Here is an 18,825-nt window from a genome sequence, read left to right as displayed (position 1 = left end):
TGCTTCGCAGGCAAAGATGGACTGATGATGGATGACTGCCGTTGAGCGAAGGCCGCTGTGACGTCACGGGTGAAAAAACCCGCCCAACTAGAACGGCGCGTTCAACCATTCACTTCGCGAATCAACTCATCGCATTAAAATTCGATTTGAGTTTTGGACACTAAGGAAAAATAACGTTGAACAAAATCGTTACATCGAATTATATTAATTGTCACATTTACATGAACACCCCGTTGAATTTTATCAACGGATTAATTAAAAGAAAAGTGGGAAAAATAAAAAGTGTAATATACTTTACCGTCTTAAGATGGCGCCCACCCTAAGATGGCGCCCACCCCCCATCACTCGTAGCTTTGCTAGTTTTCCGCCAGGTTATCTTTGTTTATGTCGACAAAACACAACAAATAGCAAGTTTACACCATTTGAAAGTATTCACAAACATGCTAAACCCAAGCAATAAGGACAAAACGTTTTATTACGTCTGTGGTTGATTTTAGGAGTAGCCTGTCGATGATTCCAATGTAACGGTTTGCACGTTAGCCAGAAAGATGGCAGGTGATAGAAAAAAAACAGGCCCCAATTTTGGATGACGTCATTTCTTAATATTTTGAGCCCCATAGAAACTATTATATTTTTATTTTATTTCAGGACATCGTACATCAAATTAAATACGAACTAGTTTTATGCAGACTTTTTTTTAATATGAAAAATTAATCAAGAAATGACCTGCATTAAAATTTGCACTTTTTTTTAGTTCACATTGTACACAAAAGGGGGGAAAGGGGGTGGGCAAAATAATAATTCCTTTTATAATACACAGAAAAACGATACAAATTAATAATTTCATAGAATATAATTTGACAGAGTAATTGGAAAATAAAATTAAATAAAAAATAATAATAAATTTAAAAAGCATATGCAGCCATCAAGTGAAAAAAAACTACCTTTGTGCTTAGGTACAATTAATTTGTTTATTTACGGAGTCAGGAGTTAAACCAATAACACTATTTTATGCCAAAAAATGAATCTTTATAAAAGACTTATGACCTAGGCACACTTACCCGATTCTCCGCTGCATGTGGTCAGTTATTAGAAATGTACACACCCAGAATATAGATATGTAACTTAATCAGCATGACACCAGAAAATTCATAAAAACTAAATTTAATTCCATCATAATTTTGCTTCAAAACATTTCTTTTAATACAACCATTAAATACAGATATATTTGGACAGCTTTATTTTACCATATAATACAAGAAAATTGTCAAATGTCTAATCAAAATTAAGCAAATCTGCATATTAACACATCGTGACAGAATAAGCCTGCCTAATGTTGATAAAGCACTTAGCAAAGCCCCGAACATCAACGCCCCCAATTAAAAACTATGCCATTGTAGGACCCAGGCTATAATTCTAAGACATTTGGATTTTGGAAAAAAAGCTGGTGTTTAAGTGCAACTCCATGGTTAATAACATGAGACAGTCACCATTTTGTGCCCCCTGATTGTCCGTCAGTGATGAGTCGGTGGCCGGTACAAAATCTACCAAATTTCACATGACATTCACAAACGTAATGCAAGCTTGGCCATCACCGTCCTCTATCTTGTAAGTAGTTAAAGGTTGTCAGGCTTCTGTTCCGTCCTGTTCCTGATGATCTGGTGTCGAGAGAAACTCTAGTCAGCTGAGCGGCCTGGATCCCCATCTTCCTTTAGCCTTTGGCACGGCGCTGACATGTTAAGGTCACTTGAGACTGGATTGGTCCTTTTTTTCCTCAGGGATTTCACTCCATTTTGCCAAAGCAGTAGAGAGAAATGACCCAATACGGTCAAAATAAAAACTATTGCTAGAAATCAATCGGTAAAATTGAGTATAAAAAAGAATGTTCTTCTACAAAAAGACCAAAATAGCTAACTTTGTGAGTAATATATATGCTTTTTTTACAATAAAGGCCAGAAAACGCTGACTGAGTTAAACATGTGGGCTCCACACAACTCTACTTGGAGGTCGTGTTGGGCACGCTGATGGAAAGCACGGGGCGAGGGGCGTTCGACACTTGTCGTTGTTGCGACAAGAAGGACTGGCCAGAATTTGACAGAGCGGCACCAGCGCGGCCACCCAGACGCGACTCGATGGCCAGCTTCTGAAAGTTCAAACTCTGAAGGGCGACAGCATGTTCTTGAGTAACTTGAGCGTGGATGGCGGCTTCAAAAGCGCATCTTGGACCTTACCTTGTTGTACCAAGCGGAGACTATCAGTTTCTCTTCGTACTCGCGCAGTCGGGCCTGCTCACACTGACGCTGTGGAGCCATATTGGCCTTAATTTTCTCCCAATGTGACAGTAGAAGATAGTACAATTACCTCTAGGTTGAGAATCTGTTTGTCTCTGTCTGTCACCTGGTTCCTCAGAGCCTGAATCTCAGCGGTCGCTGGGTTCAATTTAGGGTCTAGAGCTCGGATCACCTGCAGGCAAAGAGGCTCAAACCTTCAACTTCTTAAGTGGGGAAAAAATAGAACTTCATTCAACTCCTGTTACTCACATTTCGAGCTTTCTCTAGGTACAATTTGTACCTCTCCTCCATGGCCCTCATGTCATCATCCTTCTTTTTCAGCGCAGCCATGAGCTCGTCCACTTTTAATGCTGAAAAAAACCCATAATTGGACTGATTCGGGTGGGGAATTCCGTCATCCTGTGGGGACGAGACACTCACAGTTTTGAGTGTTGTCGGGCTGCAGGTCCTCCAGGAGCTCTTTCTTCTTCATGATTTCATCCTGGGCCTCATTCAGCTGGACCCTGATGAAACAGGCAAAAGGCCTCTTACTGTAAAGAATCATCCAGATAGTATTCCTGGGGCTTCAAAACCTTGTCCCGCAAAAATGGTCACGTGGCAAAAGTAGGTACTCTCAGGTAGCAACATAGTTACCAGTTTTCCACTAGTTTTTCTTATACACTATTTGAACTGTGAAAATATAAACTATAGAAATATGTATGCTTTCAAGTTCCATCCAGAATCATAGTCCAGTCTGATACTTACATGTGCGCGTCCAGTTTCCGCTTCAGGTTTGACTATGTGTCAGGGACAGGAAGGACAGTTAATAATCAATGTAGGTATGCAAACACAATAGACATCTGCCAGCGCACTCACGTCATCAGGCTTGACCGCCTGACTCTGCAGCGCCTTTTGGAGGTCTTCAACCTGCTGCTGCAGCTCCCCGACTCGTTGGCGACTCAATCTGCACTTTGGGAAAGTAGGAATAAGGCAGAGTAAGGACACTGAACAAATAATCAGGCTGCAAGGAGGGGTAACCTGTTCTCCGTGTCCAATCGACTGCGGCTCTTGTGAGCGTTCTCCAGCTGAGACTGCAGAGATGCGATCTTCTCTCTCTCAAACTCTTCCTGCTGCACTCTAAGCATCCTGTTCTCATGCTGAAGCCTGATGAACTTCTCCCTACGCGCCAACCACAAAAGTCAGCGTTGGGCTAACCGGCCAGCCGTCGTACGTGTTGATGGGACTGTTGCACCTGTGCTCGACGGGGATCAGTTCTGCTGCTAGGTTATCGTGACTGGGGCTTGTGGAATGCAGCATCCCTGCCGCACACCAGAGAGAACCGCTGATGAGGTTTAGAATTGAAGATCAACCGCGGGAAAACGTTATAGGGGCATTTCAGAATTGGAGGACATTTTATGTTCCACTTTCCAAATTGAAATAACCCACATACGAAATCTTAAAATAGCATTTACTAGTTTGGAGACCAAATCTTAAAAAACTAAGACGAAAGGACGCTTGAAAATATGTTTGAAAATACCAAATAGGACTGAAGCATGGCCTAAAAATGTAAATTTTCTCCCCTTTGTCCTCAAGACAAGAACAGTTTTTTTCTACTCCTTTGAAAAAATTGCACATTGGTATAGCTTCGCAACCCTCTTACTATAATTATACTATAAATAAAAACTAAATCAATCCAATCATGAAAATTTCACAATAGATCTGTAAAATTAGCTACCGTAATTACTCGAATATAACGCGCACTCGAAAATAACACGCAGGTATAACTTTGGGCCAAAAAAATCTGGAAAAACGCAGTACTCGAATATAGTGCGCACCTAAAATTTCCCGCTGACGAAAATCAGAAATCTTACCTTTTTTTCTTCGTTTCACGATTGTTTTGTTCAAACAAATTTATTCATTAGAATCCTTCAAATGAAAAGTTCCTCTCTCTCTTTGTCTGTCCTCTCATACATCTCTTCGTTGAGAATCCTATCAACGTCCACGCTTCCTTCATCCACTTCCTCTTCCTCCCACAACACATCATCCGATTGGCTTTACGAGATGACGTAAAATCCGTGCGTCAAAGTGAGTTTGACAATGCTTTTTTCGATCGAAAATTTGTAATTTATTTTAGTTATTGATTATAACACTGAACTGAGAGAGGGTGAACTGAGACGGGTACGAGGCTAGAGGGGGGCAGTGGTGGTCTCGGCTTCACGAGATGACGTAAAATCCGTGCGTCGGCTCTACGAGATGACGTAAAATCCGTGCGTCAAAGTGAGTTTGACAATGCTTTTTTCGATCGAAAATTTGTAATTTATTTTATTCAATTCAATTTCAATTCAATTTATTTGGCAAGAAAAAGCACCAGGCTAAGGGCCATGTAACAAGACACAAAAAAAAAAAAAAAAAAAAAAAAAAATAGTTTTTGATTATAACACGCACCCCCAACTATTGGAATTAATTATTTTGCAAAAACCTGCGTGTTATATTCGAGTAATTACGGTAATCTATCCGGTAAAGTTGATTAATACCATGAACGGGGCCTATGTCCGATTATTATTATTATTATTATTATTATTATTATTATATATGCAAGAGAAAATTCATTTTTCCAATTTCTTTTGTTGACCAAGACAACCAATTCTGGAATGACCCAAAAGTTTTCTGAATGCACCCTACCGGCTTGGGAGAGTTGGTGCTGTTGCGCTTGGGTACACCGAAGCTCCTCATTGAATTCCTTCAGAGACTCTCTCTCCACAATGATGCGCTGCAGGTGGATGGAAAAGTTACTCATGCTGCTCTCATTTCCCAACACCCTCCCCAGTTCCTAGAGAGACCCACCTCTTTCTCCTTCGTCACCAGTTCGTATTTCTCTTCCAGCCTTTTCATTTCAAAGTCGTGACTGTCCGCTCGCCTTGCCTCGTCTGACAACTTCAAGTGTAGCTCTTGGACCTGAAGGGGTGCAAACAACCAGAATACACCAAATCAGGGGTCCTTTGTTGATTTTTTTGTCTTTTCAAAATAAATCAAGGACAAAGAAATAATTCTCAAAACTTTCTTTTTTTTTTTAAATACATCCGACTACCTGGCGCTTATACGTTTCCAGCTGTGCCCGGGCGGCGTTGGCCTTGCGCAGTTCCTCTTCCAGGCTGACGGTGTTCTGCATGTAGATGGTGTTGTTCTCCTCCAGGAGCTTCATCTGCCTCTTCAGGTCCCCCAGGTTGTCCAGTTTACGCTTGTACGTTTCCACCGAAGCCTCCAGCATCACCATTCGGTCTGAACAGTTCCTAGAAGGCAAAATGAGATGTTTTCACTTGCGCGGGAAACCGTGAGCCAAATAATATTGCTCATTTTTGGGCAAAAGCTAACAGACCTCAGTACGTCCAGCTCATCCTTGAGTGACCTGGACTCCTCGGCCAGGCCGGTCAACTCGTCGTTGCGGTGCTGGACTTCCACCAGCTGCTTCTCCAGCTCTTCGCAGTGGATCCTGTAGTCGTCCTTTGCGGCCTCCAGCCTGACAAAATTACTTTCAGGGTCAGTTCACAATAGGAGCACATTTTTGCTCAAAGGAATCAAAGCGTTTATTTATCAGATTTTCCACTACATAGTATGTGTATTAAAACAAATGTTCCCACAGTTACAAAAGACAGTCACGAGAAAAAAAAGAAAGAGAAAACCCCCCAAACAAAATTCTAATTTCAACTCATTTTTATAGTTTTACTTTTGAGTACATTTGTTTATGGGGACAGCGGGACAAGAGAAAAATTGTATGCAATTAGGTGATACGCCAGACTTATTTGGTATTTTAAAACGACTTAAAAAACGAATAACAATTATTGTTCTTAACTGAGTTTTAATGTAAATGAGTTCAGATACTGCATGTTTTGTAAAATGTCCCATTTCTTCAGTGATCCCCAAGGTCTTCATGCTTGGCTTTGGGCTCCGCCTAGTGGCACAAGTTGGTAAGCGGTCACCTACCTGAAGTTCTCCTCCTGGAGCACTTCTAGCTGTTGCTGTAGCTGGCTGTGCTTCCTGCCCGACGGCGTGTTGGGGTCGTCAAACGTCTCCAACTGATTGGCTCGGTCGGTGAGGACGTCGTTCTCGGCGAGCAGGCTGTTATGTTCCTCTTGGAGAACAGCCACCTGATCAAGAAGTTCCAAGAAGAAAAACACAGGTAGTAACCTTGGAGAACGAGACTCTTAAAAGACTGGCGGTGGTGAACAGAGTGCAAGTTAATCCATGCACAAACACTCAGTTGGCAGTTAGTCAGCCCACATTTGCCTGGGTAGTACAGAAAAACCACTGAATTAAAATTACTCAAATCACACAGCGTGTCCATGTAGCAACCTTAATGGAGCCCCCGTTAGCCGAGTTAGCGTCAACATCCAAACAGCACGGGGGATTAGTTTCGCTCATGTGGGGCTTACCTGACGGTCCGGCGGGACGGCAAAGGGAACGACAACCGAATCTGTCGAGAGTGATTGGTCAGTCAGTGCCCGCTGCTGAGCGGAATGACCGCAAAGTGGCTGGGCAGACTATATAAGCTCACAATCCTTCTGCCACAGCAGCTCCAGACAAAGGCAATATTTTGTTTACACTGGCCCGCGGACGAGTGTGCATGTGCTCTCGCTGTGTTTGTGTGCGGGAGGGTCCTTTAAAAGAAGTGGAGTCACCTGCTGGTCAAGCTCCTGGCAGCGTTGCGCGAGCGCTTCTTTCTCCGACGTGACTTCTTCCAGAGCTTTTCGGAGCTGAACACATGCGGCAGGGACAAACGGAGTATGAATGAGTGCATGCTCATTTGTGCTTTAACTCATTGGCGTTGAAATTGAAAGACTTCCGTGACATTTGAACTTCAAAGGCTCTGGCAGCGAAGGAGTTAATCGTACTGACCTGCTGTTCGAGGTTTCCAGATAGCTCTCCTCCTAAGGGGGCCACGGTCTCTCTGTGTAAGAGCTGTTTAAAAAAAAAAGTTAAACATTTCACCCATATACGAGAACGCCATTTTCTTCAATGAACAATATATTAGGAGCGCCTTGATTAATCGACAATTAGAGGACAAAAACAAAAATTATTTTTCGATTAATCATTTCCAGACATTGTTGACCAAAACAACTACGGTAAATTCCGAGTTTAGGGATTTATGTGTGGAATATTTTATATTCCAATTTTATCAGTGCAAAGTTTTAGTCGCAATTGTATTTAAAACTATTTTTTTTTACTACAAAACATAAGTTTATTAGATGTAGCACGAACCTCCTGAATGGCCGCCATGACGACATGCTGCACCGATTCCTCCAACGTCATGATGATTTGGATGTACTCTGTTAAAAGGGATTCACATTCAGTTGTTTTTTGTTCCTTTTACTTTCGTGGCCGTGGAATGAAGTAGCGAATGTTGGAAAAAAAAATGCACTTAAATATTTAGCCTTTGACAAAAATACCATATTACATCAATTGGCTTAGCCCTATACCTTGCTTACGCTCACATCTGACAGCGCAGCCCAATACGAGCTGCAGTAGCCTGCCCAGCTCCGCCGGGTTCGAGTCCTCGGCGGCCAAGGCCACGTCAGGCAGAGGGAAGTCAGAAAGTCCCTGGACCAAGACCTAGTCCAAAGTGCATCAAGTTACGACTACCACAAAATGTTTACTTTTTTGGCCTCGGTGATATGATCACATAAGCGCATACCAGACTTGATCTGAGCTTTTTTAGCCACAATGCACACTGTTTTCTTTCTTGTGCCTTTTGCTAACAACACAACGCGCCTCATTGGCCACATGAATCCGAACGAAATGAGGAGGCGCTTACCTCGCTGTAATACTCCAACACCATTTGGAGTATCTTCTTTAGGTTGTTCAGCTGTGACACACACAAAATCAGATACTATATTTATCCATTCAGTGCCATTGACGCTGACAAATAACACATTTTGTTTCTATATATTTGCTCATTGGTAGGTTAATAGGTGTGTTTTTTTAATATTTGGTTATAAAAAGGTAGATTGGACATCTTAGCGTAGCAAGAATAGGAGAAACAGTTTACCTTCAGCCTCCAGTTGTCATCCACGTCGGTTTTGATACGAGCAAGCCAAGCGTCAGTGAACCACGAAGGGTCTCTGCGCGACACACACTGCTTCTTAATGAATGCCTTAGAAGAATTTTGATGAAGTAAATTCTACTTTAGAACAAAAACTGTTTGTCAGTAGTAGCTAGTAATAGTAGATAGCTTTTTTCCATTGTGCAATAGCTTTCCTTGATTCATTAAACAAATGTTCACTTACAATTATAGAAAAAAGATCCAATTTCATGAAAAAAATATTGCTTCCCATTTTATCTGGTAAATTTGCTTTCATTCTACCATCCAAAAAGTTTCTTTTGTGTCGCAGGTCGAATTGAAAAGAGCCACTTCCCCAAAACGCTTCGCTGGGATTCGCGCATCAGCGGCGCCTTCACCGGCGGAGGCGTGGCCTACCGGGTGTCGGACGGTGCCCTCCGCGTCAACCAGAGCGGACTCTACCACGTCTACTCACGGGTGGAGTTCATCTTCAAGCACTGCTCGCCCACGTCCTCCTTCGTCCACACCGTGTTCCTCCGCTCGCCGTCGGGTGACGACAGCGCCCTGCTGGAGGCCCACCGGGTGGGCTTCTGCTCTCAGCGCCACGAGCGGGGGCCCCCGCACGCCTGGACCACTGACAGCTACCTGGCGTCGGCCCTGAACCTGCGGCAGAACCAAAGTGTGCTGGTCAACGTGTCGCACCCGGAATATCTCAGTCACTCCAGCCACGCCAACTTTTTCGGGCTGTACAAGATCTGACGGACACAACGCCAGGGAACGCCATCGCGGTCGTCAAGGAAACCGTTAACACTAATGTCGTGTGTAGCATTCTATTTATTCTACCTGGTCGGCCTGGAGACAGCTTTGTGTTAACCACTTCTCACCATGTCGCCACAATTTTCATTACTACATAAATAAAGAGCCCAAAATCAAATGTAAACTCTTTTCGTGATTCTCTAATGGTGACCTTTTTTCGACAAAAAAACTTCCTTGAATTGGCTTAAAATTAACAATAGGGGCCTAAGAATTTGTAGAATCCTCAAGTGATCCACAAATGTTTTTTTATACTACAAAATTACATCAAATTGTGAGACACATTAAAGGTACTGTAAAATCAATGTAAAAATGAATAAATTGCTGGATTGGGTAAAAGTGAAGCCTGTTTACAACTATAACCAATTTGAATAAATGAAAAAGGGGTGCAAGTAATAAGGCTTTAAAAATGTTGCCCTATTAGTAGTACAGTGGTACCTCGTCATACGACCGTTCGTCATACGGAATGCTCGTCTTACGGGGGAAATTTCGATCGAATAATTCGCCCGTGATCAATGTTCCCTCTAATTTTTCGTTGGTCTGAGCAGAAAGTCAACCTCCCTGAGCGCACTGAGTACCAGTGTGAGCGACATCATCGGTACTCGGATGATTCGCCTAAAGACGTTTCGCCGACGGACGTTTGACAGACGGGCAGGTCGCCGAATGGACGTTCCGCCGAACGTTCATTCGGCCGAACGGAGGTTTCGCCGAAACGGGATTCGCGCGCTCGCCCCGCCCCCGGATCGTGTGTGTACAAGTTTTTCAACCTCGGCCCGCGGGCCATATACGGCCCGTTAGGATTTTTAATCCGGCCCGCCGCCGGTGTTGTCCAAATTATAGTAAAAATCAATGTTAGTCTACCATCAATGGCAGCCCGGGAATAAACACTCTTGGGCGGGCAGATGTAGCAGAACCGAGCCGTAAAATGACAGCAATCGGGTCAAATCCATCCTAAAACAGCATTTAATGATTAAATACAAATACTGGAGCTCTTTGGACATTAGAACCGAGCCCAGGGAAGTGAATTCCTCGGTAAAATGTCGCGATGATGTCGCGATGGAGGCAAAAAAATGTCCATATACGTCCATTCGCCAAACGGCTTAAAATGCTCTCAAATTCGGTCAAATCCAGCTGAAAACAGCGTTTAATGATTAAATACAAATACTAGTATTTGTATTTAATCATTAAACGCTGTTTGAACGAACGTTCATTCGGAGACCTGTCCGTCTGTCAAACGTCCGTCGGCAAAACGTCTTTAGGCGAATCATCCGGTCACGACATCATCATTGCTCGCTATGGGCACACCAGTATCACACCTGCCACAAGCAGGTGCATGTCAATGTTCCCTCTAATTTTTCATGTAAAACATGCTGTAAAACACGAAAAACATAAGTGGACAGAGCTACTGCCACTGGCTGCTGCTTAAACGGCGCCATCATGAAGAAAGGGGTAAAAAAAAAAAAAAAAAAAAAAAAAAAAAAAAAAAAAAAAAAAAAAATCCGTTTTTTTTTTTTTACTGCGCGCCATAGGATTGCTGCTGCGCAGAGGAGACGAGAGTAGTGCGCAATTGCGCACGCGCGCAGCTTAGAGGGAACAGTGCCCGTGATGCGGTCAAAATTTCATGATGCGACCAAGCCAGGTCGCCATGGCATTTTTTTGTTTTTGCATTTCTTTCGTGTAAAAAATATGTCTACGAGCACTGGTGGGCGGACTTTGCATTTCCACACCCGTTTCCCCCCCACTTGGTCTACATTTACATACCAGGTAAACAATACGTATTACAATGGATCGGCAAAGTTTTGCTAAGAAAAGGCGACCGTTGACAATGGACATGAAACGCGAAATAATTGAAAAACATGAGCGTGGGGTACGTGTTACCGAGCTCGCTCGGCAATACGAGAGGAATACGTCAACCATATCCTCCATCCTTAAGCAGAGGGACGCAATTAAGGAGAAGAGGCCGACCAAAGGACTATCTATCATTTCCCACCGGCGCAGTGACATTCACGACGAGATGGAGAACCTTCTTTTATTGTGAATAAAAGATAAACAATTAGCAGGAGATAGCCTGGCCGAGTCTACCATTTGTGAAAAAGCCAGCCGAATTTACATAGATTGATATCAACGAAAGGAGAGCCTTCAACAACTTCACAAACATTTAAAGCGAGTCATGGCTGGTTCGAAAAATTTAAAAAACGATCTGGAATACACTCTGCAATCCGACACGCAGAAGCGGCGAGATGCAATTCGAAAGCTGCGGTGGAATTTATCAAGACATTTGCCTTGATTATCGCCCAGGAAAATTACACCCCCAGCAAGTTTTCAACTGCGATGAAACTGGTCTTTTTTGGAAAAAAATGCCCAGGCGAACATTCATCGTGGCAGAAGAGAAGGCATTACCGGGACACAAACCTATGAAAGACCGCTTAACGCTAGCGTTGTGTGCTAATGCCAGCGGTGACTGTAAAATTAAGCCACTACTGGTGTACAATTTATTCAAGAAATGCTTCGATGTGACAGATGACACAGAGCTAACCCTTCGTGAATTTTGGAAAGAGCACTTGATGAGGCAGATGTGAATGACCTAATCGCCGAGCACCACGAAGAACTCATGACACAGGATTTAATCGACCTACAGGAGCGTGAACATTTGTTGCCAGAACTTAGTAGCGAGGAGGCGGTGGAAGAGGCGGCTACAAAAGATATCAAAGACATGCTCGCGAAGTAGCAAGAGGTTTCGGATTTTATAGAAACGATTCACCCTGACAAACTGGCAAGTGGTCGCACATCATCGTATTATGATGACATTTGTATGCGACATTATCGAAATATTTTGAAGGGTAGACAAAAACAAACAACTCTTGATGCGTTCGTTTTGAAGACTTCGGCGGAGTGGCCAGGTGGTGTCAACCCGTAGAACTAAGTAAGGTAAAAAAGATTACAACTAATTTAGAAGTTAGTTTTGTTTGAAGTTACATTAAAGGTTGAGTGTCTGTTTTTTTTAGTTATCCAAGTTAATTTAAATTTGTTTGTTCGTTTAAGAGTGCAATGTTGCCGTGGAGAAAGTCACCCCGAACAGTCCCCCCCCCCCCCGCCTCCGTGTGTGTTGTTCTCTCCCCTCCGCGAAATGTGTCTAATTTTACTCCTATTAAACACATTATTACTATCAAACCACTCGTTATTTATTACTTTGTTAATAGATGGTGAATTATAAGAAATAAAACATGTTTTCCAATCCAATATCCTGTTTTTGGTGTTTTCTTCAGATAGTTGGAACGAATTAATTTGTTTCCCATTCATTTCAATGGGAAACGTTCGTTCGAGTTACGAGAACCTCGTCATACGAGCTCATTTCCGGAACGGATTAAGCTCGTATCTCGAGGTACCACTGTACTAAGATTCAGTAAGGCATGACCGTGCCAAGTGTCAATCACATTTTCATTAATTAAATAACCAATCCAACTTCCATTTCCTGTTAGCCCTACCCTAGCATAGAATTAACGCAAAAAGTCCAAAGATGATCATGTAGATGACAAAAGTTTGTAAATGCACATTCACAGTATTTTGGGGTCGGATGGTCTTCACGTTTGGTTTTGCTTTGCACGGATGCTGAAAGAAGGTCGGAATACAAGTGGTCTCTTTTGGTTCATCTCTAAAAATTTGCACCACAATTTCCTTCCTGTATAAGGACGTTTTGGGGGTCTCAAGTGAGTATCAAGAAACTTTGCACCCTTTCGGCGATCCCTATAATATCAATATCACTTGAGAAAATAAATAAATAAATGGAATAAGAAACTCGTTCATTTTTCATACCGCTCATCCTAGTAAAAATAAAAAGCGTTTGATAAATCTTGCTTATAAACCCAACAAAACATGACATCAATTCTTTATTTAAATGATTTTTTTAAATGACTTGATCAGGCCAAATTTTCGATCACGTGATTAGCTGTGGAACATCCCAAGAAGTGAGATGGATAATTTTGTAACATTTTAAACACGTCTGTCAATTCCAATGACACGTATGTATGTCAATTCCAATGACCATCAGTTAAAGTTGATTTATATTTATTATATATATAATATATACATATGTATACATATTTAAACATGTACAGTGGTGCCTCGTCATACGACCGCTCGTCATACAAAATTCTCGTCTTACGGCGGAAATTTCGATCGAATAATTTCGATCGAATAATTCGCCCGTCATGCGATCAAAATTTCGTGATGCGACCAAGCCAGGTCTTTTTTGCATATCTTTCGTGTAAACAATATTTACGAGCACGGAACGATTAATTCAGACGAGTTTCTCCTAAGACCAGGAAACGCACAACGCGCATGCGCGGGCAAAAAGAGGGCTTTCTGGGTAATGAAGTATACTCGTGCACACAACACCCATAGGCAATGGCAACCTTTCTCAGAATAAAACTTCATTACCCACAATCAATACGTGGGTAAGCTCAACTATTGTATTTCCTGTTATTCTTTCTAAGGAAAGAAGCTCCCGCGATCGTTCTTTAAAGACTATTTCTCGTTGGCAAGTGGTCGTGCGTTGTCCTATTGTGAGGACATTTGTGTGCATCATTTTGGGAATATTTTGAAGGCAATACAACAGCAAACAGTCCATCGATAGCGAACGTGAGGGTGGCGGCGTGGCAAACCACCAACCCGGAAAACGAAGGTAACAAAAGATTACAACAAAATTAGAATTCAGTTTTGTGTAAAGTTACATTAAACATATGTTTGAGTGTCTGTATATATTAATCCAAGTTAATTTAAATTTATTTGTTCCGTTTACGAGTGCGTTGTCGTGGAAAAAAACGACCCCCCCCCCCCACGCCCACAAACGTCTCTGTCTCCCGTCGGCGAAATCTGCCCAATTTTAGTTAGATTAAACACATTTTATTACTATTAAACCACTGGTTATGTGTTACTTTGTTAATAGATGGCGAATTAGAAGAAATAAAACATTTTTTCCAATCCAATATCCTGTTTTGGGTGTTTTTTCAGAGGGCTGGAACGAATTCATTTGTTTTCCATTCATTTCAATGGAAAACGTCCGCTCGAGTTACGAGAATCTCGTCATACGAGCTCAGTTCCGGAATGGATTACGCTAGTATCTCGAGGTACCACTGTATATGCATATAAACAGATTAATTCGAGAACCTCAAATGTTGCAGCAAATAATGTTAACCTATTCTGTTTGAATGTTCATTAAGCCTCCTGTTTGAATGTTCATTAAGCCTCCAACTGGTTGATTAAATATGGAGTTAATTAACTTGCATATTTGAGCAAAATAGTTTTAATTTGGCATTATGAGAATAGCACAAGTGGGTAAATGAGGAACTCACCAAACAATTCAATTCAATGCGTAGTTCTCGGCAGAACTGATGGTAACTCTTTTCGGGGGGGACTTTTCTTTTTGTATAAAAACTAATAATTTAGTTTTATTACTGTAATTTTACCTTTCTGTTAAGATACTATTAGCGATAATTTTGCATCGTGCACGCACGGTCACAGGTTGGAAATTGAACGTCACTTCCTCACTTCGATCTGGCCTACAATGACGATAAAACGCTGCACCTGCCCTCTGCTGGTTAAAATATTTACTGCAAGCAATACAACCTGAAATAGTGACTGGCAGGCCCTAAACTGAATGTATCAATATTTATAAGGCCTTTTCTTCCAGTGTTAACTTTGGCAATACAATTTTTCGTTAAAAAAATATTTTTGTCACCTAAAAAAAAGCATTTCCCACAAAATAAACATTTCTGAATTAAGATCACACAATAACACTTATTTAATATAAAAACATAAAAACAACATTTAAAACAGTAGTAAAATAGTATTCACATTTTTTTTTACAAATCGAAAACAGATGAATCAAGGTCTTCAAATTCATCGAAGAGCATATCTCCTTGCTCTTTTAAAAGTTAATTTTAGTGGCATCGGAAACTCTGCCATCACGTCAAAGGACGTGGAGAACAGGCAGGTGTCGGGAAACAACATTTAAAACGGTAGTAAAATAGTATTCACAAATATATACTTTTTTTTTTCAAATCAAAAACAGATAAATCAAGGTCTTCGAATTCATCGAAGAGCATATCTCCTTGCTCTTTTAAAAGTTAATTTTAAAAGGACGTGAAGAACGGGCAGGTGTCGGGAAATAACATTTAAAAACTGTAGTAAAATAGTATTCACAAATATACATATATATATATATATACATTTTTTTTTACAAATCGAAAACAGATAAATCAAGGTCTTCGAATTCATCGAAGAGCATATCTCCATGCTCTTTAAAAAAATCATTTAGTTCCAGCTCAAGGCTGAGTGGCATCTGAAACTCTGTCGTCACGTCAAAGGACGTGAAGAAGGGCCAGGTGTCGGGAACCGTTGCCGGAGCGGCTTGGAAAGTTGCCGTTGGAGAGGCGGATGGATGGGCAGTGACCGGCTGGACAAAGCCTGGATCGGCATCGACTTGGTGAGAAGATGCTGAAAAGGCTGTGACCGGCTGGACAAAGCCTGGATCGGCATCGACTTGGTGAGGAGTGACCGCATAGTCAGCCGGACTTGTGACTGGAGCAGACGCTGGATAGGCAGTCACCGGATGGGCGTAAACTGGATAGACACTGACTTGAGGAGGAGACGCTGGATAGCCAGCAACCGGAGGAGCAAAGACCGGATAGGCAGCGACCGAAGTGGCAGCGGGGCGCTGGCTCGTGCACCCTGAGAAGAAAACAAACAACAATTACTACCCACAACAATAACATTGCACGACTTGATTGTTCATTTTTCCACCCTTAAAATGTTGTCAGAAAACGACATCTTCCTTTGGAAGTAGAAAAATATATATATATATTTTTAAACTCAGGTTATCCCGTGATTGAGCGTGGGTATTGACTCACTATCTGCCATTGACAGCACTAAACGTCCAATCAGTTGGCAGTGAATAATTGGCATAATTCCATCAGGTTTCTCACAAATACTCTTCTTTTCTTATGTACCAACTATTATCTCAAATCATGTGACTTTTATAATAAGCTCCTAAATGGATTTTAGGAATTAAAAGAAAGAAAGAAAGAAACTTACGTGCCGCATGACAACACTTCTTTTTCTTTGTTTTGCCCTGGAAAATAAAAACAAAACACAATCAAGACCAGACTGGAGTGTGAATGTGTTGAATATAGAAATGATATGATAAATAATATTGAAAATTCCATGAAAAACATCAGCTATGACAAGTTGTTGGTCAGTTTCTCAACTTACGTAGTTGTCACGGGTCGACCAGTTGGGATACATAATGGCGTGCTCGTCGTTCAAGCGCTGCGCCTCCTCGAAATATTTCTGTTTGTCACCTTGCGAAAGCGTTTTCCACTGTGGACAAAACCACACGAGCGTCAACACACACAAAAAGTTCACAAGCAGCAACAACGACACCGCATGGCCAGTTAAACTCACCATCTGACCCAAGAGTTTGTTAATGCTGGCGCTGTCTTTTTTCTCATAAAGCATTTTCAAAATGGGCCGGTTCTCCTTTGCATAAAGCATGAAGGCATTCAAGGGCTTCTTGATATAATCCGGTGAGCCTCGCACCGATGTCCTCTTTTTCCTAATAAATAAATACAAACACAAAAATAAGTCAGTTGGGCTGAGTGTTGCCAAAGTGCAAATGTTTGGTGAACGGTTGAGACATCTTACAAGGTTGATGAGGACTTTTGCGGAGGATCAGCACCATAGTTGGAATCTGGGTGTGGTTGGTTCACCTGCCCTTGGCTGCACAAAACCAACTGACATTAGGCCATGTTATAAAGCATGTGTATGTGTGTGTGTGTGTGTGAGAATGGTACTTACGTGCTGACTTCAACAATATTTTTAAGACCAATCCAGAATCCAGCATCAGTGTTCTGCTGGAAAAAAAAAACAGTTAATATCATCTAACTACTTGACATTGTTGTAAAAGCTGTTGTTTAAATGCTGTTATTTGAGCCTATTACTTGCAACATGCATGTTTTTTTCCCATGCAATTTAACACTTGTGCCCAAACACTCCCATTTCTTGACAATTGTGGTAATTTTGTAAAAGTAAGAGCATCTAGCAGAGAAAACCATTGGTGCATTTTCAGTTGAAGCTTGGCAGAGCATGATGCCTGAACAAAAATATTTTTACCATCTAACTACTTGACATTGTTGTAAAAGCTGTTGTTTAAATGCTGTTATTTGAGCCTATTACTTGCAACATGCATGTTTTTTTCCCATGCAATTTAACACTTGTGCCCAAACACTCCCATTTCTTGACAATTGTGGTAATTTTGTAAAAGTAAGAGCATCTAGCAGAGAAAACCATTGGTGCATTTTCAGTTAAAGCTTGGCAGAGCATGATGCCTGAACAAAAATATTTTTACCTGAAAAGTTTTACGGACATCTGAAGTTATTGTCAAAAGTAAAAAGTTAAGCATATTTATTAGGAAAAGATCTAAATCTAAACTACAATATTAAACTGGGATGATAATAATTTTGGTCTCCTACCTGTTGCATGGCAGGAAAAGTTGTGAATTCCCCAAGTGCATCTGGAGAAGAAGTCAAATTCCAGTCGATCAGCTCAAAGGTGGAGCTCAACCAAAGCTGGTTAATAGTTTCGAAGGACTCCATTTGATTTAATATAAGTTGTTCTTTCTTGCTGCTTGCAGAGACCCGAATGCTTCGCAGGCAAAGATGGACTGATGATGGATGCAGCCGTTGAGCGAAGGCCGCTGTGACGTCACGGGTGAAAAACCCCGCCCAACTAGAACGGCGCGTTCAACCATTCACTTCGCGAATCAACTCATCGCATTAAAATTCGATTTGAGTTTTGGACACTAAGGAAAAATAACGTTACCATTTTTAAATCTCTCTATATCGTCTAAGAATGATTATAGTCACTTTTTTAATGCAAGTTTACTAATGGAAAAATGTGTATTAACCAAAAAAGTTGGTGACTACACAATTATGATGTGATATAAACAAACGTATTTTACCTAGGCTACTTTTATTAAATAATTCATTGTCTCGTTTGTTCAAAATGTTATTTGAAGATCGAAAATATTTGGATTTTTATAATTGCAACTGATAACGTTAGCATGGTAACACTTTTCTTTGACCTCTTTCATATACGTCACGGCGTTTGATGGCGCTTGTCCAATAGGAAGCCGGGAAAAAATGAGAACCATTTCACTCGATTTTTAAGTTGAACAAAATCGTTACATCGAATTATATTAATTGTCATATTTACATGAACACCCCGTTGAATTTTATCAACGGATAAATTAAAAGAAAAGTGGGAAAAATAAAAAGTGTAATACTTTACCGTCTTAAGATGGCGCCCACCCTAAGATGGCGCCCACCCCCCATCACTCGTAGCTCTGCTAGTTTTCCGCCAGGTTATCTTTGTTTATGTCGACAAAACACAACAAATAGCAAGTTTACACCATTTGAAAGTATTCACAAACATGCTAAACCCAAGCAATAAGGACAAAACGTTTTATTACGTCTGTGGTTGATTTTAGGAGTAGCCTGTCGATGATTCCAATGTAACGGTTTGCACGTTAGCCAGAAAGATAGCAGGTGATAGAAAAAAAACAGGTCCCAATTTTGGATGACGTCATTTCTTAATATTTTGAGCCCCATAGAAACTATTATATTTTTATTT

The 18,825-nt window shown here is 41.3% G+C and overlaps 2 protein-coding genes across 2 annotated transcripts; both read right to left on the bottom strand.

The window, feature by feature from the left end:
* Positions 1-1,148: 1,148 nt before the first annotated feature.
* Positions 1,149-14,695, bottom strand: LOC144075752 (protein Hook homolog 1-like). Its single transcript, XM_077603109.1, has 22 exons — positions 14,490-14,695; positions 8,552-8,988; positions 8,314-8,418; positions 8,080-8,130; positions 7,745-7,877; positions 7,527-7,594; positions 7,164-7,226; positions 6,947-7,021; positions 6,252-6,415; positions 5,647-5,787; positions 5,359-5,560; positions 5,115-5,225; positions 4,953-5,040; positions 3,523-3,589; positions 3,309-3,449; positions 3,147-3,234; positions 3,036-3,067; positions 2,712-2,794; positions 2,541-2,641; positions 2,362-2,463; positions 2,232-2,300; positions 1,149-2,158 (listed from the first exon to the last, which is right to left on the bottom strand). The coding sequence occupies exons 2-22, from the start codon at positions 8,621-8,623 to the stop codon at positions 1,997-1,999; spliced, it is 2,118 nt and encodes a 705-aa protein (XP_077459235.1). The 5' UTR covers positions 8,624-8,988; positions 14,490-14,695; the 3' UTR covers positions 1,149-1,996.
* Positions 8,797-17,947, bottom strand: LOC144075279 (uncharacterized). The gene is made up of 8 exons (XM_077602158.1): positions 17,667-17,947; positions 16,993-17,048; positions 16,840-16,914; positions 16,600-16,750; positions 16,408-16,515; positions 16,231-16,267; positions 15,712-15,867; positions 8,797-9,080 (listed from the first exon to the last, which is right to left on the bottom strand). The coding sequence occupies exons 1-8, from the start codon at positions 17,787-17,789 to the stop codon at positions 8,797-8,799; spliced, it is 990 nt and encodes a 329-aa protein (XP_077458284.1). The 5' UTR covers positions 17,790-17,947.
* Positions 17,948-18,825: the final 878 nt, after the last annotated feature.

The sequence above is a fragment of the Stigmatopora argus genome, chromosome 6, assembly GCF_051989625.1.
Source record: "Stigmatopora argus isolate UIUO_Sarg chromosome 6, RoL_Sarg_1.0, whole genome shotgun sequence".
In the NCBI taxonomy this organism is placed as follows: domain Eukaryota; kingdom Metazoa; phylum Chordata; class Actinopteri; order Syngnathiformes; family Syngnathidae; genus Stigmatopora; species Stigmatopora argus.
The sequence above is the reverse complement of the archived record's forward strand: the minus strand, read 5'-3'. Positions and strand labels throughout refer to the sequence as shown.

Coding starts and splice junctions, on each gene's coding strand:
- LOC144075752 (XM_077603109.1), bottom strand. CDS start 8,623: ATGAAAGCAAATTTACCAGATAAAATGGGAAGCAATATTTTTTTCATG. Junction 5,788..6,251: donor CTCCAGGAGGAGAACTTCAG/GTAGGTGACCGC, acceptor TAATTTTGTCAG/GCTGGAGGCCGCAAAGGACG. Junction 2,301..2,361: donor AACAGATTCTCAACCTAGAG/GTAATTGTACTA, acceptor ATGGCTCCACAG/CGTCAGTGTGAGCAGGCCCG.
- LOC144075279 (XM_077602158.1), bottom strand. CDS start 17,789: ATGGAGTCCTTCGAAACTATTAACCAGCTTTGGTTGAGCTCCACCTTT. Junction 16,915..16,992: donor AATATTGTTGAAGTCAGCAC/GTAAGTACCATT, acceptor GGTTTTGTGCAG/CCAAGGGCAGGTGAACCAAC. Junction 16,268..16,407: donor GGTCGACCCGTGACAACTAC/GTAAGTTGAGAA, acceptor TTTATTTTCCAG/GGCAAAACAAAGAAAAAGAA.